The sequence below is a fragment of the Spea bombifrons genome, chromosome 13 (genome assembly GCF_027358695.1).
Source record: "Spea bombifrons isolate aSpeBom1 chromosome 13, aSpeBom1.2.pri, whole genome shotgun sequence".
NCBI lineage: Eukaryota > Metazoa > Chordata > Amphibia > Anura > Pelobatidae > Spea > Spea bombifrons.
Window position 1 is genome coordinate 3,645,581 of NC_071099.1, and position 22,348 is coordinate 3,667,928.

Sequence of the window (22,348 nt, forward strand, 5' to 3'; positions counted from 1 at the left end):
CTACCCCAAAATAATTCTGTCACTGCTGATACAAGCAACCGATTTCCATTGTAGGTTATTATAGCCAAACACATTTGCTGATGCATCTATTATATTGTATTGCACCCTCATTTAGATATATATCCCACGTTAGTTAAATACATGCCAATATAGTATAGCCTTTTCCTAACACACTGCATCACAGTTAGAAAGGGCACTGTTTCATGCATTCGAAGAATGCACTAACACAATGTCTATAAGCGAGAGGAGTTATAATTATGGCCCTCTTAATTATCGTCCCTGGTGCACTGCTCCCTCCTGCGTGATGTGAGGCCTTAGGGAATCCCGTGGACTTGGGATGGCAGCACAAGGCTTTGCATGGACTGTAGTGCTGATTTTCTGCAGCCCGAAACTCTTGGGAATGGTTTCCATGGAGACTGGATTGTCGTTGGAGGTGTCTGGCCGGGTGAAGCGTGGCTGGGTGTGGAATCAGTTCTTTGTGGTAGAAGAATATACAGGAACAGAGCCACTCTACGTGGGGAAGGTAAGCGAGAGCATGAGTAGAGGTTGTGAGGGACTATAATTTGTGGGACCCAATGTGTGTAGGAGCTGAAGCAGTTGTGTGTCCAGGAAATAATAAGATGGAAGAATCTAGTTGTAAAAGAGTAGATTCTAAAGTATAGAGTGTACAGGTAAAGGCCATGATGATGTGAGCATGTGGCCATCATCTGGAATGGTGTACTGGTGGTAGAGTGTGCCACAAATTTACCATTAATGCCACTCCAGTGGTAGATGGGGGTCCTGCAGTGTATCAAAGCGTAACGTGCAGCTGCGTGTATCAAGCCCACACATGGGTAATATAGCATTAAAGAGCCAGGGCAGCTTAGTGATCCCCACTCTGGCCCTGGATATGAGCGTCCCCAAAGGCATTTTGTAATGTTCCTATGCTACCCCATCTTTTACATAATTGGATATTGTCTAGTCCCACTAACCTAAAAATCGTAATAGAATATATTTGTATAGCTATACACAATACACACAAGAATGGTGGGACATCATTGATCTATAGAAAGACTTGTGTGGCACTGGAAGTTCATCTCATTGAAAACCAGCGCGTGAGAAGAATGCAGAACCGTGCCTCAGGCATATAAGCAGAATCTTTTCGCAAATAACTTTGTAAGCTGAAAAGCCCTAAAATCCTACTGTTTTAATGTTTTAACTAAATGTATGAGCGTCCTGGAAAATGCTGATCAATAACTCAAATTCCATGGGAACCAAAGAGCTTTGCTTTTGCATTGTGTTATTATGGCTCAATAAGCCCAAAGCACTGTTTAGTCCTTATGACTGAGTATGCTGGGATTTGTCAAAAGGAAATGGTGGAGACTCACCGTACAGCTGGAAGATAGAGAACTAAACCCAAGCTAGCCATTTGTTCTGCAGAGGGGGAAAAAAACATTAATAAACTGTTTTCCACACCACTCATTGAGGCTTGAATTAATTGCAAAGAAAACGCTGATTATCAAAGCATGGTTGAACAATGCAACCATGGCGTAGCATGGTGTAGAGGTTCATGACATACCAGTGTAGGACATATATCATGTGGGATCATAGTTCTCCTGAACCAATTTTGAACCCTACGTTCAGGACTATACTGAGGCTTGAATGGTGGAACAAAAATGTGTTTCTAATATGTTTTTAATATTACATTTCTTTCTCACTTTGATGTTAAAAGCCCACACGGGGTGCTAATACAGGCTGTGCCTAGAGCCTACAATTGCCTTAAAGCAACCCTGGCAGAGCTGTGTACCAAAGTACCATATATGTGAGCTTGTTTCATGGTATTGTGTACATTCATATGATCATCTTGTCTATATTGCTTGTTAATACTATTTTATTGTATTCTTGGCTGTCACGTGCTGTGTGATTTTGCGAGGATTTATGAGGCACAAGTGCTGTACATTTGTCTGTTATGTACTTGCTTTGTGAATATTACATTTTATGTATTTTTGAATTATGCCCATGTGATTTATATGATGTGTTTTTCTGTATACATATAATAAGTGTAGAAACATGGCAATGCTTGTGCTTACTCTGTGTGCATTGTATGTGAATCTTTAGGAGTATAATATGTTGTAGGCACTGGCATAACTACAGGGGTTGCGGCATTGCCTTTAGGGGGCCCAGGGGACCACTGAGACCCCTTTTTTCCTTTCTCTTCATACTGATTAAAAATAGTGTAGAAATCGGTCCAGGTCAGCAGGGCCCTTTCTAAACTATTTTGAACCGGCATGGGGAGACAGGAACGTATTGGGTCACATTACGTGGGGTGCGTACCCCACGTAATGTGACCCCATGGGTGTGTACTTGTGTGTGTGTGAGCATGGATGTGTAAGTGTGTCTGTGAGCACGGGTATGAAATTGTGTGTGTGAGCATGAATGTGTAATTGTGTGTGTGAGCATGGATGTGTAGGTGTTTGTGTGTAAGCATATATGTGTAAGTGGGATGAGATGGAGTATGTGTTAGAATGAGAATAAATGTGTGTTAGTGAGTATGAGTAATTTGTGTGTTTGCATATGAGTGAGTTTGCCAGAGTGTATGTTGGAAGGGGGCAAAGAAGGCACAGACAAATTGTTTGAGGGCAATGATGGCATAGACCAGCTGTTGAAGTTGGGGAGCCCCAGGGCAATTTTCGCACCAGGGCCCTGTGGTTTTTAGTTAGGCCCCTGGTTGTAGGTGTTGGTATAATCTGTACTGAACCATCAACTACCATGCAGTACAGCCATACTACTGTGATCAAGTATGGGTGCAATTTTCCTTTAGTATCATTAGATGACTTTAATTATCCAAATTGCTCAGTTGAGTTACTTAAGAGTTGTAAAACCTGAATAACTAATTCATTGTGATGTACTCTATTTACATAAAATATAGGGGTTACCACCTTCTATCATAAAAATTCCGCAAAGACATATGTCCTTGCCGCTGACTGAGCCAGTACATACAAAAATGGTGAGTATACAGAGAGCTCCATGGTTGGTTACCATGTTGGTAACTATAGTTATTGAATTTACATGATTATCATTTTGTTAATGTTTCTTTTTGATGGCCTGATAGTATTATATAGTGTGTATGTGATGTCAATGTAATGCTCTTTATCAGGAATGGACCAGCGATGATGGTCATATGCAGACACTGCAGCACCCAATTTGTCTCTGGGATGGCAGATTTGGAAGAGCATGGGGTGCTGTGGGCAAATGGCCCACTGGGCATTTACCCGGTGTGCCAGATGGCTAGTCTGGGCCAGCTCTTTCTGTATGATTATAGACATGTGAATATTTAGGTGGTTTACTGGGTTTGTGTATGTTTTTATGTAGTTTTTAGCATTTATTTAGGTTTTCTGTGTTAGTGGAGCTCAGTATGTTAACGGGTAAGGCACTTAGAATAAGTATGTATTTTATTCATGTAGCCTGTTTTATAATTATATGTTCTGCTGTTTTATGTACACATTTAGTGTGACTTTTAGGGCTGTAGAACCCTGGAATATTCTCACACCCACTAAAAGCAGAGGCGTGTAAGGGGTGCAACAAGACAAATGGGAGTTGCGGTTATGTTAAGATCCAGATGCCGCCGCGCACATAAGCAGTCACACTTCATCATGTGCTTGTTTCCCCGTCTATCTCCGTTCTCCAGCTACACTGTGAACGTGCAGCTTTTTTCCTGCCATGCTGTTTTTAGCGATTACATCAAATATGGAAATTAGTGCACGCTATGAAATATTTTTCAGATTTGCTAGGTCAGGTATCCTAATGTTTGGATTTCAAACAGCATTTTTTTCAGGGCAACAGACACTCTGTGTTTTCGTGATAATATTGGCCCAATACACGATTCACAATGTTAATTCCTTGATTCTGTCCTAATTAGAGAAATCCTGACTGCGACAGGATTACCAGCCTTAAAAGCCGTGTCTGATACCCATGTCTAGGTATCCAAAGCATCTTGTAATCTTGTATGTGTGATGCTTTATTTAAGTCTCCAAATTCCAAGAAAGACATCTTTCCCATAGGTTTTGGGCATTTTATAATTAAGTGCTTTCAGTAAATTGAAAATTGTGGTAATTATGTTGCATTTAGTTTTAGGGGCTATGCAGACACACAAGGAAAATATCGACTATTTAATAAATATATTTCGATTAAAAAAATACACTAAAGGAACAATCCTGACAATTCCTAACATGGAAAGGTCAAGGCAGGCCTCAAAATTAAGTAACAAGTAGACTTGTGCATTTGGGTTCATATTCATTTTAACAAAATTTGCCAATTTTGATAATTCCTATGAATTTACTAAAATGAGGAGGGCCCCAACAAGACAAACAAAGCAAGAAGCCCTAAATTTTTGCTTGAATTTTCTCTCTCACTCACCCTCTGTCATGCTCTATTACTGTCTGTCAATGTCTCCCTACCATCTTTTTCTTCTTGTTTTTCCTCCTTATTTGTAGTGAACCACATCTCCTGGAGATCCGCTGCTTTACCATGGCCTCCTGAAGCACTTCTGCATCAGATTAGAGCCTCAGCGAGCATAACGGGAAATCCTCTCCCTCGCTTGTTGAAGGAATGAGGGAATGGTTTTCGCAGGGACAGCCTCTCCCCTTTTCTCCAATTGAGGAAGAGGTTGTCCCTGTGGTGTGTCCGAGGCTACGCCCTGATGCGGAGGTTCTCCAGAAGGCCACAGTAAAGAAGTGAAGAAAGTGGAGAACAAGAAGCAGAGCTGTGAAGACACTGAAGTGTTTGGCAGAGGCACTTGGGAGACATTGTGAGAGCGTGTGACAGAGTGTGATAGAGAGTGAGAGTGACAACGAATATTGTTTACGAATGTAAAAAGAACCAAAAATTAAATGAAAAATATGTCCTAATAATTCTTAGTCCATGTGCATAAGTCTACTAAACAGGGGATGTGTGAAAGTACAATGACTGTATGTATGCCAAAAACCCAGCAGTGCTAATTGAAGTCAAGAGGCAGCCTCCAGGAATGTTAGAAAGCGAGTTGTGTAAATGATTTATTGAAAGACAGAGATCAGTAAAAGCAAACACAATTTGACAGATGCCTCAGTACATGAAGGATTCCACAACTTGAGGTGACCAGATGTCTCCAGTTTCCAGGGGCAGTCCTGATATCAAACCCTCAAACCCTTTGTACCTGGACATAACATGTTACTGGAAGTAAAGCACAGCCACCAGGCCTTCATTCATCAGCATTCCATCCGCTTAAGATATTCACGTACAGGCATGTGAAAACACCCCCTTTGAATTCTATAGTTTAACATATTAGGACATAATAGCAATCATCTGTTCCTTACCAGCTCTAACAATTATGTAAATACATCTTTGGATGAACAGCAACATGTGACATATTATACCGTGTCATAGTTTATTCAACGAAAATAAAGCCAAATGGAGAAGCCATGTGTGAAAACTAAGGAGCAGATGATTGTTATTATGTCGTGATTTGTAAACCCATAGAATTCAAAGTGGGTTACTTTCTTACTAACACAACTGTAGCTTGAGGTGGCTTAGGAATAGCAACATGCCAGATATCAATGTGAGACCGACATAAAGAACCATCCATTACTGAGCAATCCCATCGACAGAAGTAAGGAAACTACTTAGTGGAGTAGAGAGACACACACAGATATTTACCACACACAAATACATATATGCATATATATATATATATACTTATTTGTATAGATGTGCATATATTTATATGTATGTTTATATATTAAAGATAAATATATGTAAATGTAGCATAGAAATATATACCCACACAAATCTATAAACATCTGTTTACAGATGGCCATATTGTAAATATAAAAAATTATACTGATGTATACGTACATATTTCTAAGCATGTTCATATGTGTAAATATCAATTGCGTTGAATAGGGATATGGCAATCCTCAACATAAAACAAGATGAGGTGCAAAAAGTTGTTTATAGCAGAAAATACAAAACTAAACTTGATTTGCCATTCTTATCAACTGTCAGATTCCTTCTTTTTGTGTTTATACTTATATATTTTTTATTTTACAGCAAGTCAATTAAGAAATGTCCCCAGATTTTATTTTAAAAAGAATGGTCACCTTCAAATTAGTGTAACAATAATAATATCAGAGTTCTTTTACAGTGGCTTAGGACATCCTCTTTTTAGTGGATATGGTTGGACAAAGACTTTGGACAAAGCCAAGGATTTTATGACTTTATGACCCATTTGTAGCTATTTATGAATGTAACTGAATCATTGCATATCAAAATGATCCATGATAGATTAGAAGGGGGAATTGCTTCTACATTTTCTAATGAATAACTCTCTCTTGTATGGAAAAATCATGTTGAAATTTCATGTACATGTGTCAATTTGTATGTATACGTGTTCTCTCTCTTTATATATATATATATATATATATATTTATATATATAAATATATATATATATATATATATATATATATATATATATATATATATATATATATATATATATAAAGTGATCTGCAGTAGTTATGTGGATAACATGGCAGTAGCACCTCCTGCTGGTATATTTTGCTTCATTCTCCCACTGCAGATCTCTGTTGTTTTAATAGGATTACGGGGTCAACGTCTGGCACAGGAGAGAGAATACGGAGAGATCTATTTTAGATATAAAAGGGATTAAACACAAAGCTGGCACGTTTAATTAACTCGCTCAGATTTAAAGTAAAGTGCTGAAGTTTTCCCCGACACTCTAGGGAATCCTAACCACCGAAAATTAAATTCTGATTATTCAAAAAGCGTTGGTTGTATTACGTGCAATAAAAACAACGCTTCCCAGGTACAGCATCACTTTCTTTCACAAGATGCCACGTATTTCTTTGATAGTAATGGCGTTCCAAACCAACAAAATACAAACCGGGGGTTGGCATGTGTTTGCCTATAGCAGGGTCGAGTCTAGAATAGTTTTATTGTGCCACATACATTTTAAATGGTTAAATCAAACATTAATGATCAGTATTTCAGCAGATAATTATTACAGATTTCTCTAATCTATAAGTAAGCTGCTTTCCACTTTGATTACCTGGATAGCTAAGGTGGGTATACAATATGATGTGGGGTGGGTGATCTCACCCATAGGGAGAAGAAGCTTGCTTAATATTTAGCAATAATTGCTCTAAATTGACTATGTTGAAAAATTCTTATTGAAATAGTCCAAGTTAAATACCCCATGTTGTCTGCAACCGTTACAGATTGATTTCTTTGAAACCGACAGGCTGTAGTCATTGGAAACATTGCTAAAATTCCCTGGTTGTGCACTGTAATACAGTCCTGGTCTTCAAGGGTTTAAAACATTAACACAACATATGTACAGTTTTTTTGTTTCTTGTTCTAAAGATTAATAATAGAAACCTGTAAGCCTTTGATTGCCTACAGACATGTACCAGCCAGTGTAACCTTATAAAAAGGGCACTTTACACGTTCAAATGCTCGTTAACTCTTAATTAATCGTAACTACATTGAAGACGCACACAGGGCTGCTAATTGTCAACATCATCATGAAAATGTTTAAAGTGATGACACATACCTTGTGGCTACAGATGGGACCTCTGAAGGAAGCAGATGGGTACAATGAAGATGACTGGGAAGGATGGCAGATACGGCTAATTGTGTTAGCAATCATAAAGACAGACTAGGTCGTGGTTAGGATTTAAGTCTCATGATTTGTATCTTAGAATGGTTTGATACTGTCTGCGCATTTTGTTTTCTTGTGTTAATTTACTTAAGGGAAAAGCAGATGGTCTCCCAGCCAGTGTAGATTATACGTGTTTGCGCAATATTCCTGTTTTTTGTTCGAATGAAACTTTTGATTATGTATTATAACTTATGATTATCGGATCTGCCTTTTTTAGGTTGCCCATAAAACCATAGCCGGCTATGAGGTGGAGCTAAAGATTTGCATTTACACAGTTGTCCCAAGTCCCGGGCCTGCAGGCTGTGGTCCTCACGGCTGATTTGCGTTCTCCTAACCAATTTGACAGGCTTGCTGTAGTTGTAGAATCTGTGTACCTGACGCCAGTATTTAGACTCATGCTCACAAATCTCACAAGATTCTTCCCGTGATCCGTGGGTGTTTTCTTGTCTCGTCTATAGTACAGACTCGGCTTACCTTAAATCTGTATGCATGGGGTTAGATTTAACAGTCCTTTGTTCCAATAATTTCACATTCCTGTTATCTGCTGGTTCCATTAAGGCTTGCCGCACAACACAAACATAATAGCTCAGCCAGCAGGGGAACCCTACTTCGATTTCCCTTAGTAATCACTTATTTTTGTGTTTGTTAAAGACACAGGCATAGCTGAGTATTCCCTTTAACTTTTCTGTGTCCCCCCCTTGAAAATGCATGGAGGAGTTCTACAAAACCCACCCATAAGCTTTTGCCCGCTATCCCACCCCTAGCAATTTGGCTTGCAGGAGATGTGTTTGTGCTGGAATGGATTGGGGACCTCATAGGCTGGATCACTGGATTTGAGGAGCTTCTTTGGGCGTCCACAAGCCTGGGACTGCGGCTGTTCATTCTCAACCCACCATACATCTAATTAAAGGATGGACAGAGATTTGAACTCATGATGTTTTTGTCTCTGCCCCGAGATAACTCTGCTGTCACAAAGTATGAGTCCGGTGTAATGGGTTCCACAGACCATTTGCTGTGTACGCCTACAGTTTCCATTGACCATTTGCTGAATAGCCTACTGCCCTTGGCTAATCTTTTCATTGCTTTGCAATGATTTTCGAGTGATGAATGTGCGCCTTGGTATGAACACAGTTCAATGTGGGAAATTATAGGATGAGTTACATAATGATGCCGTCAATAAACTGTTGGCATTACAGCTTTATTTACACGTTCATTTAATCTTAGTCATAACAGACCTTTGCCACCCCCGCCACACACCTGCACAGCATTCGGAATATGCATTTATGAGTATGTTTGATCCCTGCAATCCAGCACTTTGTCAGCAGGAAAAGGGTAAACATAGCCCTACAGGGCTGCTAGGCTGTTTGAGCAAAATAGTCAATGCTTTGCATTAATTATTCTCTGGTAGGCAAGGGCATGTAAGGCTAGACACAGTATGGGTTAATGGAGAGTTTCTCAAATCTGTTCTCCGTGGTTTTCTTTGGCAAATTATATAGGCAAGAATATGCTACTCAATTCGAGAACCCGTGGATATAAACTGGGTACTGCGTGATGCCGGAAAGGGATTGATTGCTAGCGGCTCATGTAACCCAGAGGTTAACCACCGGTGGCATAGCTGATTCTAAAGATGGCTTTAAAGCGTTCTCTTAGAAGGAAAGGATATGTCGCAGTTCTGTAACCTTTGGATGAGAGAGTTAATAACCGCAGGGGTCATTTTGGCATGGAAGGAATAGGAGTTCTACTGACTGGTTAAGTTAAGGCGATAGACTATTCGATCCTCAGTAATTTACGGCGAAAATAAAGACAGAGAAATACCCCCCTTTAAATGGGCACTCTGGAGGATTGTCCCCTTTAACTGGGGACACTTCTTCAAAATGTCTTATGAAGACTAGACGTGACTAAATGTTTTGAAGTATTCCTTTTCCATGGTCAAAAAATAAAACCTTATGACCCTGCTGGAAGGATAAATTCAGGCAAAATTCAGGGGGGGGGAATCATTATTTAGATGTGATGTCATACAGACTTCTCCAAAATGTCTTTCATTTGAGCGGAAGTTGGAAAAAACTGAGATTTCTGTTTAGGCAGCCATTAGTGACCATCTGCCCCCATTTACGTTTCAAGCTTCCTAAAGGGAGAGTGTTATAAACTACGAAAATGTGTCCTCCGCACATTAATTAGTGCTGGCATTGAAAGGGGTGGAGTGACTTTGTATTTTAAATTAATTTATTAAACTGCTAGACTAAGCAACTTTCTTTATACCAAATAATGAATTAATCTAAAACACAGATACTGTAGTGTACTTTAATGTTTCTTTATTCTTTTTTTAAAATGCTAATTATTCACCGTTGATCTCGCTATGCTTGAAAACATAGAATTTGATGGCAGATAACAATCATTCAGCCAGTCTAGTCTGCCCATTTTTCTGTTCTATAAAAGTGTTTTGGTTTTATTTAGGATAGCCTGATTGTCCCAACAATGTTTAAATTCCATCACTGTATTAAAGGTAGCCAAGTGGTCCATTCAAATACTAGTTTCCCCCTTTGCACGTTCATGGAGGGATTCTGTAGACTAAGTTTGAAGAAGTCGTAGTCAGCCAAAGATCTCCTGATGCCTGCACTCACATGCTACAGTTACTGCTAGTCAGCTCTAGCTCTTGCTCCGTGAGAATTCTGGGGACATCTAAAGAAGCAGCCAATCAGCTGCATCTTCACGTGAGGGTAAGTATTTTTTAAACATGTTGAAGAATGTATGTTAAAATACTTCTAAAGTACTTTAAAATGCATTCTTTGTTGATAAGGTCTCATGAGACACTATACTGTCCTTTCAAGGTCTACTTCTTCTGGTGAAAGGCTCATCCACTTATCTACCGCTGTTGGAGTAAAATAAAACAGGGGCATTAAGCACCAGAGGCAGAAAAGATGTCTAATAGCCTGATATGCATACCTGGTAACTTGTGGGCTTCGGCTACCTGGAGCCTACCCTTGCGGGATGCGGCCAGGACTGCCTACTCGCAACCCAGAGGATTCGGAGAGTTCCCAGATATGCTGATAAGCCATCACGCCTGATATGTATTGAAGGCAATTCAGGGAGATCGATAAACAAACCAAAGCTGAGTGGGCATATACATTCCACGGTGCCTGTCGAAATTGGCTACAGTAAAGCCGGGCAACCACCTCTCATGGCGGGGCACCTCTCACTCTCCTAAATCTGGCATGCTACAAAATAAATGAACAGATGGGATCTGGTATTAAAATGTTTTTTTAACAGCATTTACCAGAAGTTCAACAGTTATTTATATGATCAATTACATAAATGGCGTCCAGACCAATTTTCCTCTAGAATTAACCTTGTATTCAGTCAAATAGATCAGGAGTATAAAGGGTATGCAGCACATTAATATATCGTTATACTGCTTAACATAATACATGGCTGAATTGTATCTTCTACAGGGCGTCTCTATATTAACAGTGCCAGGTGAGGTTATTTAAATTCAAAGTAACATAGAGAACCTTTATTTTTACCGATCAAAGAGTAAAATAATGAAAAGGTAACATTACGTAAGTCATACGATGTCATGATTTTATGTGGGTTTCTGTTAATTTATAGTACAAAGATAGGTAGCATATAATGGGCAAGTATAACATGGAAGAAAAACATTCTATACAGAACATGATATTTTCTACCTGCGTGCACCCCCTCTTCTAACTGCCCTTAAAAGGGAAAAATGCAAAGTATTGTGCGTCACAATCTATAGCTTGCGGAAAGGTGTTTAAATGTTATCACACCATATAAACTGTTTTTGTGTTTTGATAATGACCGTAACATGTTTTTAGGAAATGTGAACATTGTAGGTTTTTCCTTGGTCTTGTAGTGCCACAATGTGCAAACCTCTTCATAGTATGCCCCCTTTCCCATGTCCATTGGATTCAGGGGTGGTCCTACCATAAAGTAGCTTAGGCAGCTGCTCAGGGCCCCCATTGACACCCAGGAGCAACTTTATCGGGAAAGATTGTGCATAAATCTATATTTCTTTTAAAAAATTCCTTCATTTTTGTATAATTATTTTTATATTTCAATATAAAGGGCTCTCAAGTAGTGTTTTCGCTTGGGGTCAAAAAATCCCACCGCTGCCCCTTACTATTATATCAAAATCGAAAATTGTTCCAGACTAAAGATAGCAGGGAATGGCCTTTTCCCATGTTAAATACGGTAGCAGATAATTGGTATTCAGAAGTGGAGGCCTGCCTTTTGCTTTTACATGGACATCAATCTTTTATTTATGAAATGATGCGTATTACATACCATACATATCACGTGAAGGTAAATAAAAGCCAAATGTTAACACGTAGCTGCTTAAAAATTGATAGAAAAATCACGTACTCTTTGATGCCTAGGACTTGATTGCTTTGGTAAGGAGAACATGACATTTAAATGAAGATAAGTTAAACCGTCCCCATAATCATTTCAGTGTCAGAAAGATGAATTGCGGCATTGTCCTTTGAACAGGAGGAGTTAAAAATGTGTGTTGTATATTGAGTATCGAACACTGAATGTACTGGTGGGCGAACAATAGCGGACATCGATCCATAACAGGGGGGTAGAGTTTAGGAACAAGAGCAATGCCCATTGATCACAACCAATATACTTTGTAACTTCCTGAAAATCCCTGTTTGATGTGGCTCATCTTTATTCATTAGCAAAATGAATTAAAATACTTGGCAAGAAAATCACAGAAAACAATAGAATTTGTGGCAGACGAGCCAGTTGTCCCATCTAGTCTGGTCATTGTTCCTGTAAGACCTAATTTGATCCTTGGGCTTGCCGTGTGCATATCCCAGGTATCATTGTAGTAACTCACATCTACCAACAGTCTCTGTGTTCCCAGGACAGTCCTGATTTCAGTTTCAGGCAATGTCCAGCTTTTGTGGTTGGTGAGATCCTCTGATCTGCCCTGACTGGCTGAAGGTTTTGGGAAACGATGGAGGTCTGGGCTTGAAACCTCCTTACTGTTACGTCAGATCAGGCACCACAGGTGATGGGCCTACAATGCAGGAATGGCGAGTAAATCCGATAAACAAGCCGGGATCGAGGCAGGCAGAACAGGAGCGTAGTCAAAAAACAATAGCCAAGGTCGGGACGGGCAGCACAGGATCGTAGTCAAAGAACAATAGCCAAGGTCTGGTACACGTAAATAGCAATCAAAAGGCACAAGAGACACAAACACCCTGAGAACAATGATATGGACTCGTTGAACGGGCAAGGAAACACAGGACCAGGAAGTTTAAATAGGACCAATGGCGGGAGAGCAGGTACGATGACGTCATCGCGACCGGCGCAAGAGAAGCGTCGTCGCGATGGCAACAAGACAAAACAAACCCTCCTGCCTGTGGTACCTCCGCGAATGACGCGGAAGCGCCACACAGGCAGGAGAGGAAAGGAGACAGCCACTGTGGACATGCAGCAGCGATCAAACACTCGATCGCCGCCGACATGCCCGCGGCGGCTAACCACAATGTCCTCTCTGCCTGTGCTGCCGCCGCGAGCGATGCCACACAGGCAGAAGAGGTACTGGTCGGGTGCCGCGAGCATGTAGCGGTGGATCGTCTCTCCGATCGCTGCTGACATGCTGCGGCAGCCCGATCAGGACTGTCAGTGGCAGGGAGGCGTGCCTTCTCGACACGCACGCCCCCTCGTGTGCGCGCCGCACGCACGGCAACACACGAGGAGGACGGGCGCGAGGAACGCCGAGGGACCCCAGCCGGACAGGTAGGCATGACACTTACGATGGTAACATAATGTCACAAGGTGGCTATTCGAGAAAGGCGGGCTGGTGACCACACTCCTCCCACTTTCAGGGCTGACCACGCCTCTCCTCGATTAGGAGGCTGGGTAGAAGGCGGGGCTTTTACTAAAAGGTTTAATGTGATTTTGTGACCTGTCAATAGCTATTTATGTACCTGAGCAGAAGGAAAATGTGAAATATTTACACCATTTAATTTATAAACCCTCGGATGCTTCTGTGTCAGCTTGTGAGCAGGGACCTGTTTGACTAATCCGTCAGTTTGTCTTAGTCTGTCAGTTCTAGTCTCTTCATTTGCCTTGAATATATGCAAAGGAAGAAGCGCTGTGTAAATTGTTGGTGCTATATAAATAAAAGATAATAATAATACACATTAGTATGATTTTTAGGACTGTAGAACACTATAACAAATTTATAGTCACTGCAAAGTGAAGGCAGCCATAGTTTGGTCTTTACGTATGTAAATATGTTTCTGTATTACTTATCAGAAAAGACTTTGCTGATGTGTGAAGCACTATTTTTATTACTTTTTTCATCCTCTGCATGACTGAATGTATAGTTCGGATCCACTCAGGCTTCCATGAAATATGTCTTTACGATAGTTTGGTGTAGGATGCTGAATACGTAATTTTAAGATGTTTCTTTGGCAACCTATAAGTAAAAAATAGCTATAAAAAACGTAACTTAAATTGGTATTTTATGGCATACCTCCCAGCATGTCAAATGAAACATTTGTTTTAGGGGGTGTGGCTGGGGGCAAAGGGTTAATCAAGGCTTTTTATGTGACTTCCTGATTGCTATTTATGTAACTAAGTGAGCCACTTAGAAGAAGAATGCATTTTATTGTTTTAATGTTTTAATTATCTTTCTTTGGATGAATCATCTCCTAGGGTGTGTGGGTGGAAACATGGTTTCCGTACTCCAGGACTAAATTTGTGCCAATGTATATTTCTAGTTAGCCACGAATGCATTATAACGTTAGATTAGTTTCAGGAGAGGTACACATGGCCTCTTTCTATAAGAAATTAAAAAATCCCAGCATTGAACGATCTCACTTACAGCCAAAGATTTTTATCATGATATATGCTCTCTTAGAGACAATACAATTCTTAGTTTGCACACATTATTATGGACGTACCACACGTGAAGAAGGACCCAGAGAATAGAATTTGCTGCAATTGACCAGTGAAAGGAGCAATTGGAGAATGGGATGAATATGTAAATTCCATTCCTGTCTTGAGCAAATGCACATTTGAGTTCTGCCACAAGTATAATACAGTGGAATGAAAAGGTCCTTTACAGTACTGAAGATCCCATTCAGGTTTCAGCATCCTCTCGGATTTTTTTTTTTTGTAAAAAAAAAAAGCAAGCGCCTCTGGGTTGTAGGCATAGGGTTGGGTTGTAGGCATAGGGTTGGGTTGGGTGGGTTGGGTTGTAGGCATAGGGTTGGGTGGGTTGGGTTGTAGGCATAGGGTTGGGTTGGATGGGTTGGGTTGTAGGCATAGGGTTGGGTTGGGTGGGTTGGGTTGTAGGCATAGGGTTGGGTTGGGTGGGTTGGGTTGTAGGCATAGGGTTGGGTTGGGTGGGTTGGGTTGTAGGCATAGGGTTGGGTTGGGTGGGTTGGGTTGTAGGCATAGGGTTGGGTTGGGTGGGTTGGGTTGTAGGCATAGGGTTGGGTTGGGTTGGGTGGGTTGGGTTGTAGGGTTGAGTTGGGTTGTAGGCAATGTATAGAAATAAGTAAGTTTTTAGTGCTCTTAGATCTGAAGTCAAATGACTTAAGCCTGTAGACTCAAGCTTGCAAACAGAGTCTGCCAATGACGGTGGTCTTTATGACTTGGTTAGGCTAAAGGGTTTTGGTATCCTTGACAAATGAATGAACCAGGAATTGATACATCAATAGAAAACCCTATTTCTTTTTCTCTACAGATTCACTCAGACTCGGATGAAGGCGACGGTTCCATTAAGTACACTATTTCAGGGGAGGGGGCAGGCTCCATCTTTATCATAGATGAATTTACAGGTGACATACATGCCACAGAACGCTTGGACAGAGAGCATAAGACATTCTACACTCTGCGTGCACAGGCTCGAGACCGTCACACAGACAGACTGCTGGAACCTGAGTCTGAATTCATAATCAAAGTGCAAGACATCAATGACAGTGAACCACGATTTCTGCAGGCGCCATACATTGGGAGTGTCCCTGAGCTGTCACCTGTAGGTGAGTCCAACTATAAAACTACAGCTTTGGTTAGAATATAGAGTGTAGGAAACATGAGGGATTACAGGTTGTGTTTCTTACTTTAGAGGACAGTTTGGGGGTAGCTTGTGGGTTCTATTCCAACAGATACAAGTTGTATCTTGTATTTGTCTTTTAAGAAGCTATACTTGATTTGATGCGCCACCCGGTACTATAAAATGAAATTGGAAACTATAATTCTGAATGTAAAGGTGAGTTAGAAGAAAGCACGTTGTATTCTTTGTTCTGAACTCCCATTTCAGGCACATCTGTCATGGTGGTGTCAGCGTGGGATGCCGATGACCCAGCTTATGGAAGCAGTGCAAGAGTTGTATATAGCGTCGTAGAGGGAGAAAAACACTTTACTGTGGACAGCAAAACAGGTGAGGCATGTAATACGACATACACTATCAAGTAAGTTTGTTGTAGCTGCCAACAACTGTGAAAAGGGAAATAAAGCTGTGCAAATATTATTATATTTTATTTCTAAAGTATCTAAGGATTTTGTTTTATCTACATCGCAATGACTTGATCTTAAGGCCAAAAACATAAATAATATATTTTTTGAGAAAGAAAAGGCACTGCTCATGTTGCCGTTTACAATATGCAACCATGGGTAAAATGTTTAATTTTGTAATCTAAATGTCTTTTGCATCGTTACAAATAGTTTTGTGTTTTTTGTATATATGAAGAGGGTCAAACATACAAGATAGTTTGTGAAGCATTTTGCATATCACTAAGATACAGTCTGTGCTCTTTTCCTATTTAATGCTCATATCAATCCAAAGACCAACAATGAGTTAATGCAACTCCCATAATACTTATCCAGATGCTGATTGAAGTTGTGGGATTTGTAGCCCAACAATAAAGGCCCCCCGGTGTCTCATCTCCTGTAGCTAGTTTTGATGAAAGCAGCAGACCCAATCTCAGCTCACACATGCCTGGCATTTATAGGCTCCCTAACTATGTAGTCAAGAGACTGTCCTCGCTGTCAGCTGCATTCATTGCAAACCTTTCAAGTTTGTAGGCTTATCAGGCAATTAACATCACAGCCTGCACACACCTGTAAGCCAATTCCAAGTTGCTTGATAAACCGTAAGCATCCATAAGCGCTGACCAGGATAAATCTCTGCCTTTACAACATAATTGACCCTATTACTGCTTTAGCTCCCGCAGACGTGTCTCACCGCTGTAGCCGTCCCACAGGGAAAATTACGACTCTGCCATAACAGCGTCACTTGCCTCCCTCTATTAATCAACGTACAAGCGCCCTTTTCCAGGCCAAGTTCTGAAATGAAGCACCATATCTGGTCAAGGACATAGCTTTCCTCTTTCCAACCCTTTCTGTTACCCCGATTGCACCTTGTCAAGTTGTCATAACGCCACATTATGAAATATGACATTGCTCACTCAGTCTTTTGGTGTATTCTTCTTTTGAAGAGGAGGATTCTTTGTATGGATGCATGCAGTCTATAGTACTGGAAGCTTGTACTTGTTTCTTGGTTGTTTGCTGGGTTAATTTTCAGCAGGGCCAGGCTGGTTTCTTTTTAGTCACAAACAGTCACAGTTGAAGGTCATCAAAATACGTTCCTTAGCATGCATGGTACACCACCACCACCACTACGTACGTATTTTTTCTCCAAAGCTCTTAGGTTTTATCCTTTTGCACACTGCTTGGCGTTAGATTCACAGCATTTCACTTCTGGAAAAAGACCTTAAAGCTTTAGTCAAACGGTTAAACGTGTATTCAGTGTGTTCAGTATTTCGAACATCAAAGTATCCGTGATGAGGTGATCTGTGTGGGTTAAAATATGTCATTTGTGTATGTCTTACCTAATGTGATGTGGTGGGGTACCAAACATGTAATGGGTGGCACTGATCCATTTTTACCTGCTTAAAAATGCTTGTGCAGAATTTAGGGATATTCATCAAATAATAATAGCATCCCCTATAGCTGATTGTCTTGATTAAAATTATATATGGCTGTCTACGCACTGCTGGCTGGAGCTTTTCATGCCCCATAATGTGTAGGGGTAACATACAGTATTTGTCATGCAGTTTAAGGTTTGAAAATGTATGTAGATACACAGTAGTTACACAGTTCCTCAATACGCAAAAGTCTTAGTTATAGAACACTATAAAGGAATGTGCTTTTGAAGTCTCATGGTTTCTACCTCTTCATAGTCTTTAGTTGGGGCAGAAGAGAGCCTTTGTACTAAGAAAGACACAGAAACTGAATTTGATGGACTATAAGAACCATCTAATCTGAGCACTGGGCTGTCCATGACTTTAAAAAGCTACAACATCAAGGCAAAATAAAATCTATACTCGGGTATAGACTCTGAGCGATGTTTTGCTGGTTTGTTTTATCTTTTAGGTGTTATCCGTACAGCGGTGTCAGATCTTGACCGTGAGTCTGAGGATCGCTACGACCTTGTAATCCAAGCCACAGACATGGCAGGGCAGTTGGGAGGCCTGTCTGGTTCCACCACGGTTACAATTGTGATTACAGATGTTAACGACAACCCGCCTAGATTCCCTCAAAGTAAGTACAAATGTGAGAGTGTGTCGAGAGTGTTAGTCCAGTAAGAACAAGTCAAGAAGAAAAACCAAATGGCCTGTTTATGAGAATAAGTAACGTGCAGAAGGATTATATTCTAACATCTGTTATATCTGAAATTGTGAATCATTAAACTGTAGTAACATGGAGTTATAGATATATATATTGTATCTAAGTTTCTCTCACTCTAGTCTTTTAATATTTTAAATCTGGGCCAGTCAGAAGGAGTTCTCTGATCTCCTCAGATCAACCTTGTTTGCCACCAGCCACCTAGTAGTGGATCTCCCTTGCCTCTGCCTCAAAGCACCCCTGGACCAACCTGAAATACTCATCCATTTCTGTACAACCCACAAACTGCAGAGTGCCAAGAGTAGATTAACAGCATATATAAGGATGGGTTATGAAGTGTGTTTAGACTATATTATAGTTTTTTATCATTGATTTTGAAGAAAACCCTGCCAAATATATAATATGGTCATCAAAAGAACTTGTCTAAAGACTGAAGGGGGAGAGGTCGCTGGACTTGGCTATTAAAGAGATCGATAGATATGGAATACCATAAACAATATATGCACTAAATGTAGAAGGAGATTGTTCGGAAAAAAACACTAGCATTGAGAATGTTAATAAAGAGTGCCACAGAGAATGTTATTTATATTAAGTGTCAATATATTTATTTGAGGGTTAGCAGTACAATGGCTGCAAGCAAGTGCAAATATGTCATATATTCCATAATTGGTTTGGCTAAATAGAAACTGTCACATGTAAGACACGAATCATCCATCACGTTTACTACTATTATGTTTATTTAATGATCAGTTTTCAAGTTATTCAGATTTATGCTTTCCGGCTCTGATATCACATCTGCTTCCACCAAAGACTTTTCTTTGTCCTGTAATCCCTCATTGACAGTTGCATGGGAATCCTACAGCTACAATGCTTTAACTGGCTTATACAATGTCTGCCCCTTTTGCTAGGGGTTCTTAAAACTGTGCTTTGTAACATTTTTAACACTATTATAATAAATATTATAAGATTAGGCAGCAATTTTAGGAATATAATGCAGAATGGCAGGTGGTCATTTTTATATTAATCACCATGAATAAAATGCTCTGTATAGATGTGTATTAGAATTGTGGATAATATATAATGTCATAGATCTCCATTCATGCTTTAGGCTCTACCTTATGTTCCCTGTTCTTCCGTTTAGAACTGTACCAATTTAGTGTTTTGGAGTCAGCGCCTCCAGGCTCTATAATTGGAAGGGTGAAAGCAGAAGATGCAGATGTTGGTGAGAACACAGACATGTTCTATCAGATTCAGCAGCAAGATTCGAAAGCCATATTCAGCGTAACCACAGATGTCGTCACACAGGAGGCTGTGCTAAGTATACTACAGGTATCAATAAGTATAAACCGAAGCTGCTTGATGGATCTGGCATGCCTTCATAACAATCATTTTGCGGTTTACATCCAGAGCTAAAATGCCTGAAAATGCTTATGTAATCAACCCCTATGTTAGAGACACCACTGTCGTGTTGATCATCTTATATATCAGTGACGTAAGTGCCAAGGTATGCCTCGGGGGCATGTGATGATGTCCTTCATTGTCTTAAACCCAATTGAGTTCCATACAAGCAGTGAGTAGTGAATGGGAAAATGGGAAAACATGGCAGATGCCCTCCAGTATTTATTTTGTTCACCAAAATACCTAAGACTCTCTCTCTGAGCTAGAGAAACAACTTTTAGCTTTTCCTTTTTATTACTATTTATGTGTATAAAAACACACAGTGACGTATCATCTATCTAGGCCTAGGGCACCAGGTCAGTGGGGGGGGGGGCTGTTCTCATCTATTCATTGTGTTAGCCAGACCCCAGACTCCAGAATGATATGGGTTCAGAGAAGGGCTACTAAAATGTTGAACAGTTTGCAGGATAAACAATTCAGGGAAGGCTAAAGGACCTCAAGAAGAGGGCATATGATAATACCTTGGAACTTCTGGGCTCCGGAGTACCCGGAGCCTTCCCTTGCGGGACGCGGCCAGGACTGCACACTGACGTCAGCGGGTGGTCCCGGGTGTATTTCAAAGAAGGAAAACAGGATAAGAGGTCATAGTCAGAAACCAGAGGGCCAGAAGCTTAGAAGTAAGGAAGATTTACATCACCAAGAGCGTGGTAGAGGTTACCGTGGTGATATAAGTATGCATGGGATATACATAAGGTTCTCATGAACATAAAAAAAAAAAACAAGGACCAAATCATGTTGAGGTTTCTACATCAGGAAACAATGGGCAGACCAGATGGGTAGAATGGTTCTTATCTGTTGTCAAATTATATATTTCTTTGTTTCATTTTCTGCCCTCCTTTGTGGAACACACGCGTGTGCACATCATGCTTTGTTTGTCCCTCAATCGAGTTGCCCCCAGATCATCCATTTCAGATATCGTGTTTCTCCTTGAAGTCGCTATTAAACTATTTATACCGTGTTAAAGTTTAAGCGGCTAGAGTTTTTAGTGGTTTGAAGCAAAGCATAGCATTTAAACCGCGGTTTTTCTACAAAGACACATTTAAAGGAATAACTATGGAATTTAAATGGGAATTTATGTTATGCTTCCTAAGGTGGCTTTTTTGGCATTTGCATTTCAGATAGAGGTAAGGGCCTTTTTAATGCAGTAAATATTAAGCCTCAGTTGTCTTGTGCTAGCAGACACATTAACTTTTGGTCATAAACGCACAGCAACATCTTGCTACTGCTGAAAAAACATGCATTCAGTTTACAATTTCCTAAGGAGACCTTAACCTTTTGAGGTCAATGTTTCAATTGTAGTACTGCAGGATTTATTTAGATATCGGCTACGCCAGACACTTTAATGTAAAGCATTATTTGATTGAATGAACTTCGTGCATTATTACAGAATTTTTAAATTAACTGCCAGACATTTTTTCCACATCTAGTGGAAGTATATCTCATACTTGCTCTGGGTTGTTGACCTAATATTGGTCTGATACAGCCTAACCTTTCTGATGGACAGCATAACGAAAGAAGTAGACAAGCCAGTCAAGGGTCAGTGGATGGTAGAACACGATCTCAAGAGTAGAATGCTAAAGTAATTACAACAACAAGAGAAGATCATGGGGAATAAAGAATGAGCCAAATATCTCTTGATTAACATTTGAAAGCAAGTCATTCTTTTCATTTCATATCTTTATAGCTGTTTGTTAATTGTCAGATTTATAGCCCGTGGAAATTACACTTTATGTCAGATTTATTCACTGTGAAATATAGAACACATTATATATGACAAATAAAAAAAAATATAAAACTCTATTATAGTAGTCTAAGAAATGACAGGATAAAATATTCATTTGCCCAGGACTTGTACATCTGCTAAGCATTTGTGTTACTTTTATAGAGGGATTGACTTGCATGAGAAACGTGGAAGCCTAAATAATAATATGTAGACTACATAGTACCCCCGCGCAAGAAGCGTGTTTGGCTCCACTACCCAGTTATTTATCAATGTGGATAACTTATGGACCCTCTGGGACCTTCAAAAGGGTATAGCTCTATTAAATTATAAGTATTCACTCACCTTTCCTGCTGTCCCTCTAGTGAATAGTCGTTCTTGGATGAGTCTGTCAGAAAAATCAGTGCAGGGACAGCTTAGTTATTCTCCCATTTTATAGATGTTTTTCTCTCTTCAGTATTTCCTTTAAATCAGTATTTCTCTCTACTCATAAAGCCTTTCTTGTTTCTTAAATCTCCTCTTATTCCCATTTTACTATCCACTTCACCTGCCTTCTTAACCTCCTTATGCCACCTGATTGTTCTTTCCTTCATCTTCCTTTTATTTTTAATTCCTTAATTCCTTATTCCTATCCTTTTTTTCTTCCTCTTTAGTTTTTATAGCTCTATTTTTCTGTTACATGCCCAGCTTTTTTTAAATTATACCCTGGCACCCTGAGCCACTTCAGTATTTGTCTAACAAATACAGACAAAACATGTGTTAGGTTTAGGATGTTTCCCTAGTGACACAGAAATGCTTGGTGTATGA

General features: G+C 40.0%; 1 protein-coding gene across 2 annotated transcripts in view; it reads left to right on the forward strand.

Annotated features, from left to right (window-relative positions):
- Positions 1 to 267: 267 nt before the first annotated feature.
- Positions 268 to 22,348, forward strand: part of CDH22 (cadherin 22) — a 33,778-nt gene continuing 11,697 nt past the window's right edge. For both annotated transcript variants that reach the window (XM_053453617.1, XM_053453618.1), the window contains exons 1-5: positions 268 to 523; positions 15,422 to 15,716; positions 15,998 to 16,117; positions 18,112 to 18,279; positions 19,505 to 19,692. In XM_053453617.1, the coding sequence (XP_053309592.1) occupies positions 338 to 523; positions 15,422 to 15,716; positions 15,998 to 16,117; positions 18,112 to 18,279; positions 19,505 to 19,692 (957 nt within the window). In that variant the 5' untranslated portion in view covers positions 268 to 337. The remainder of the gene's footprint in view (positions 524 to 15,421; positions 15,717 to 15,997; positions 16,118 to 18,111; positions 18,280 to 19,504; positions 19,693 to 22,348) is intronic.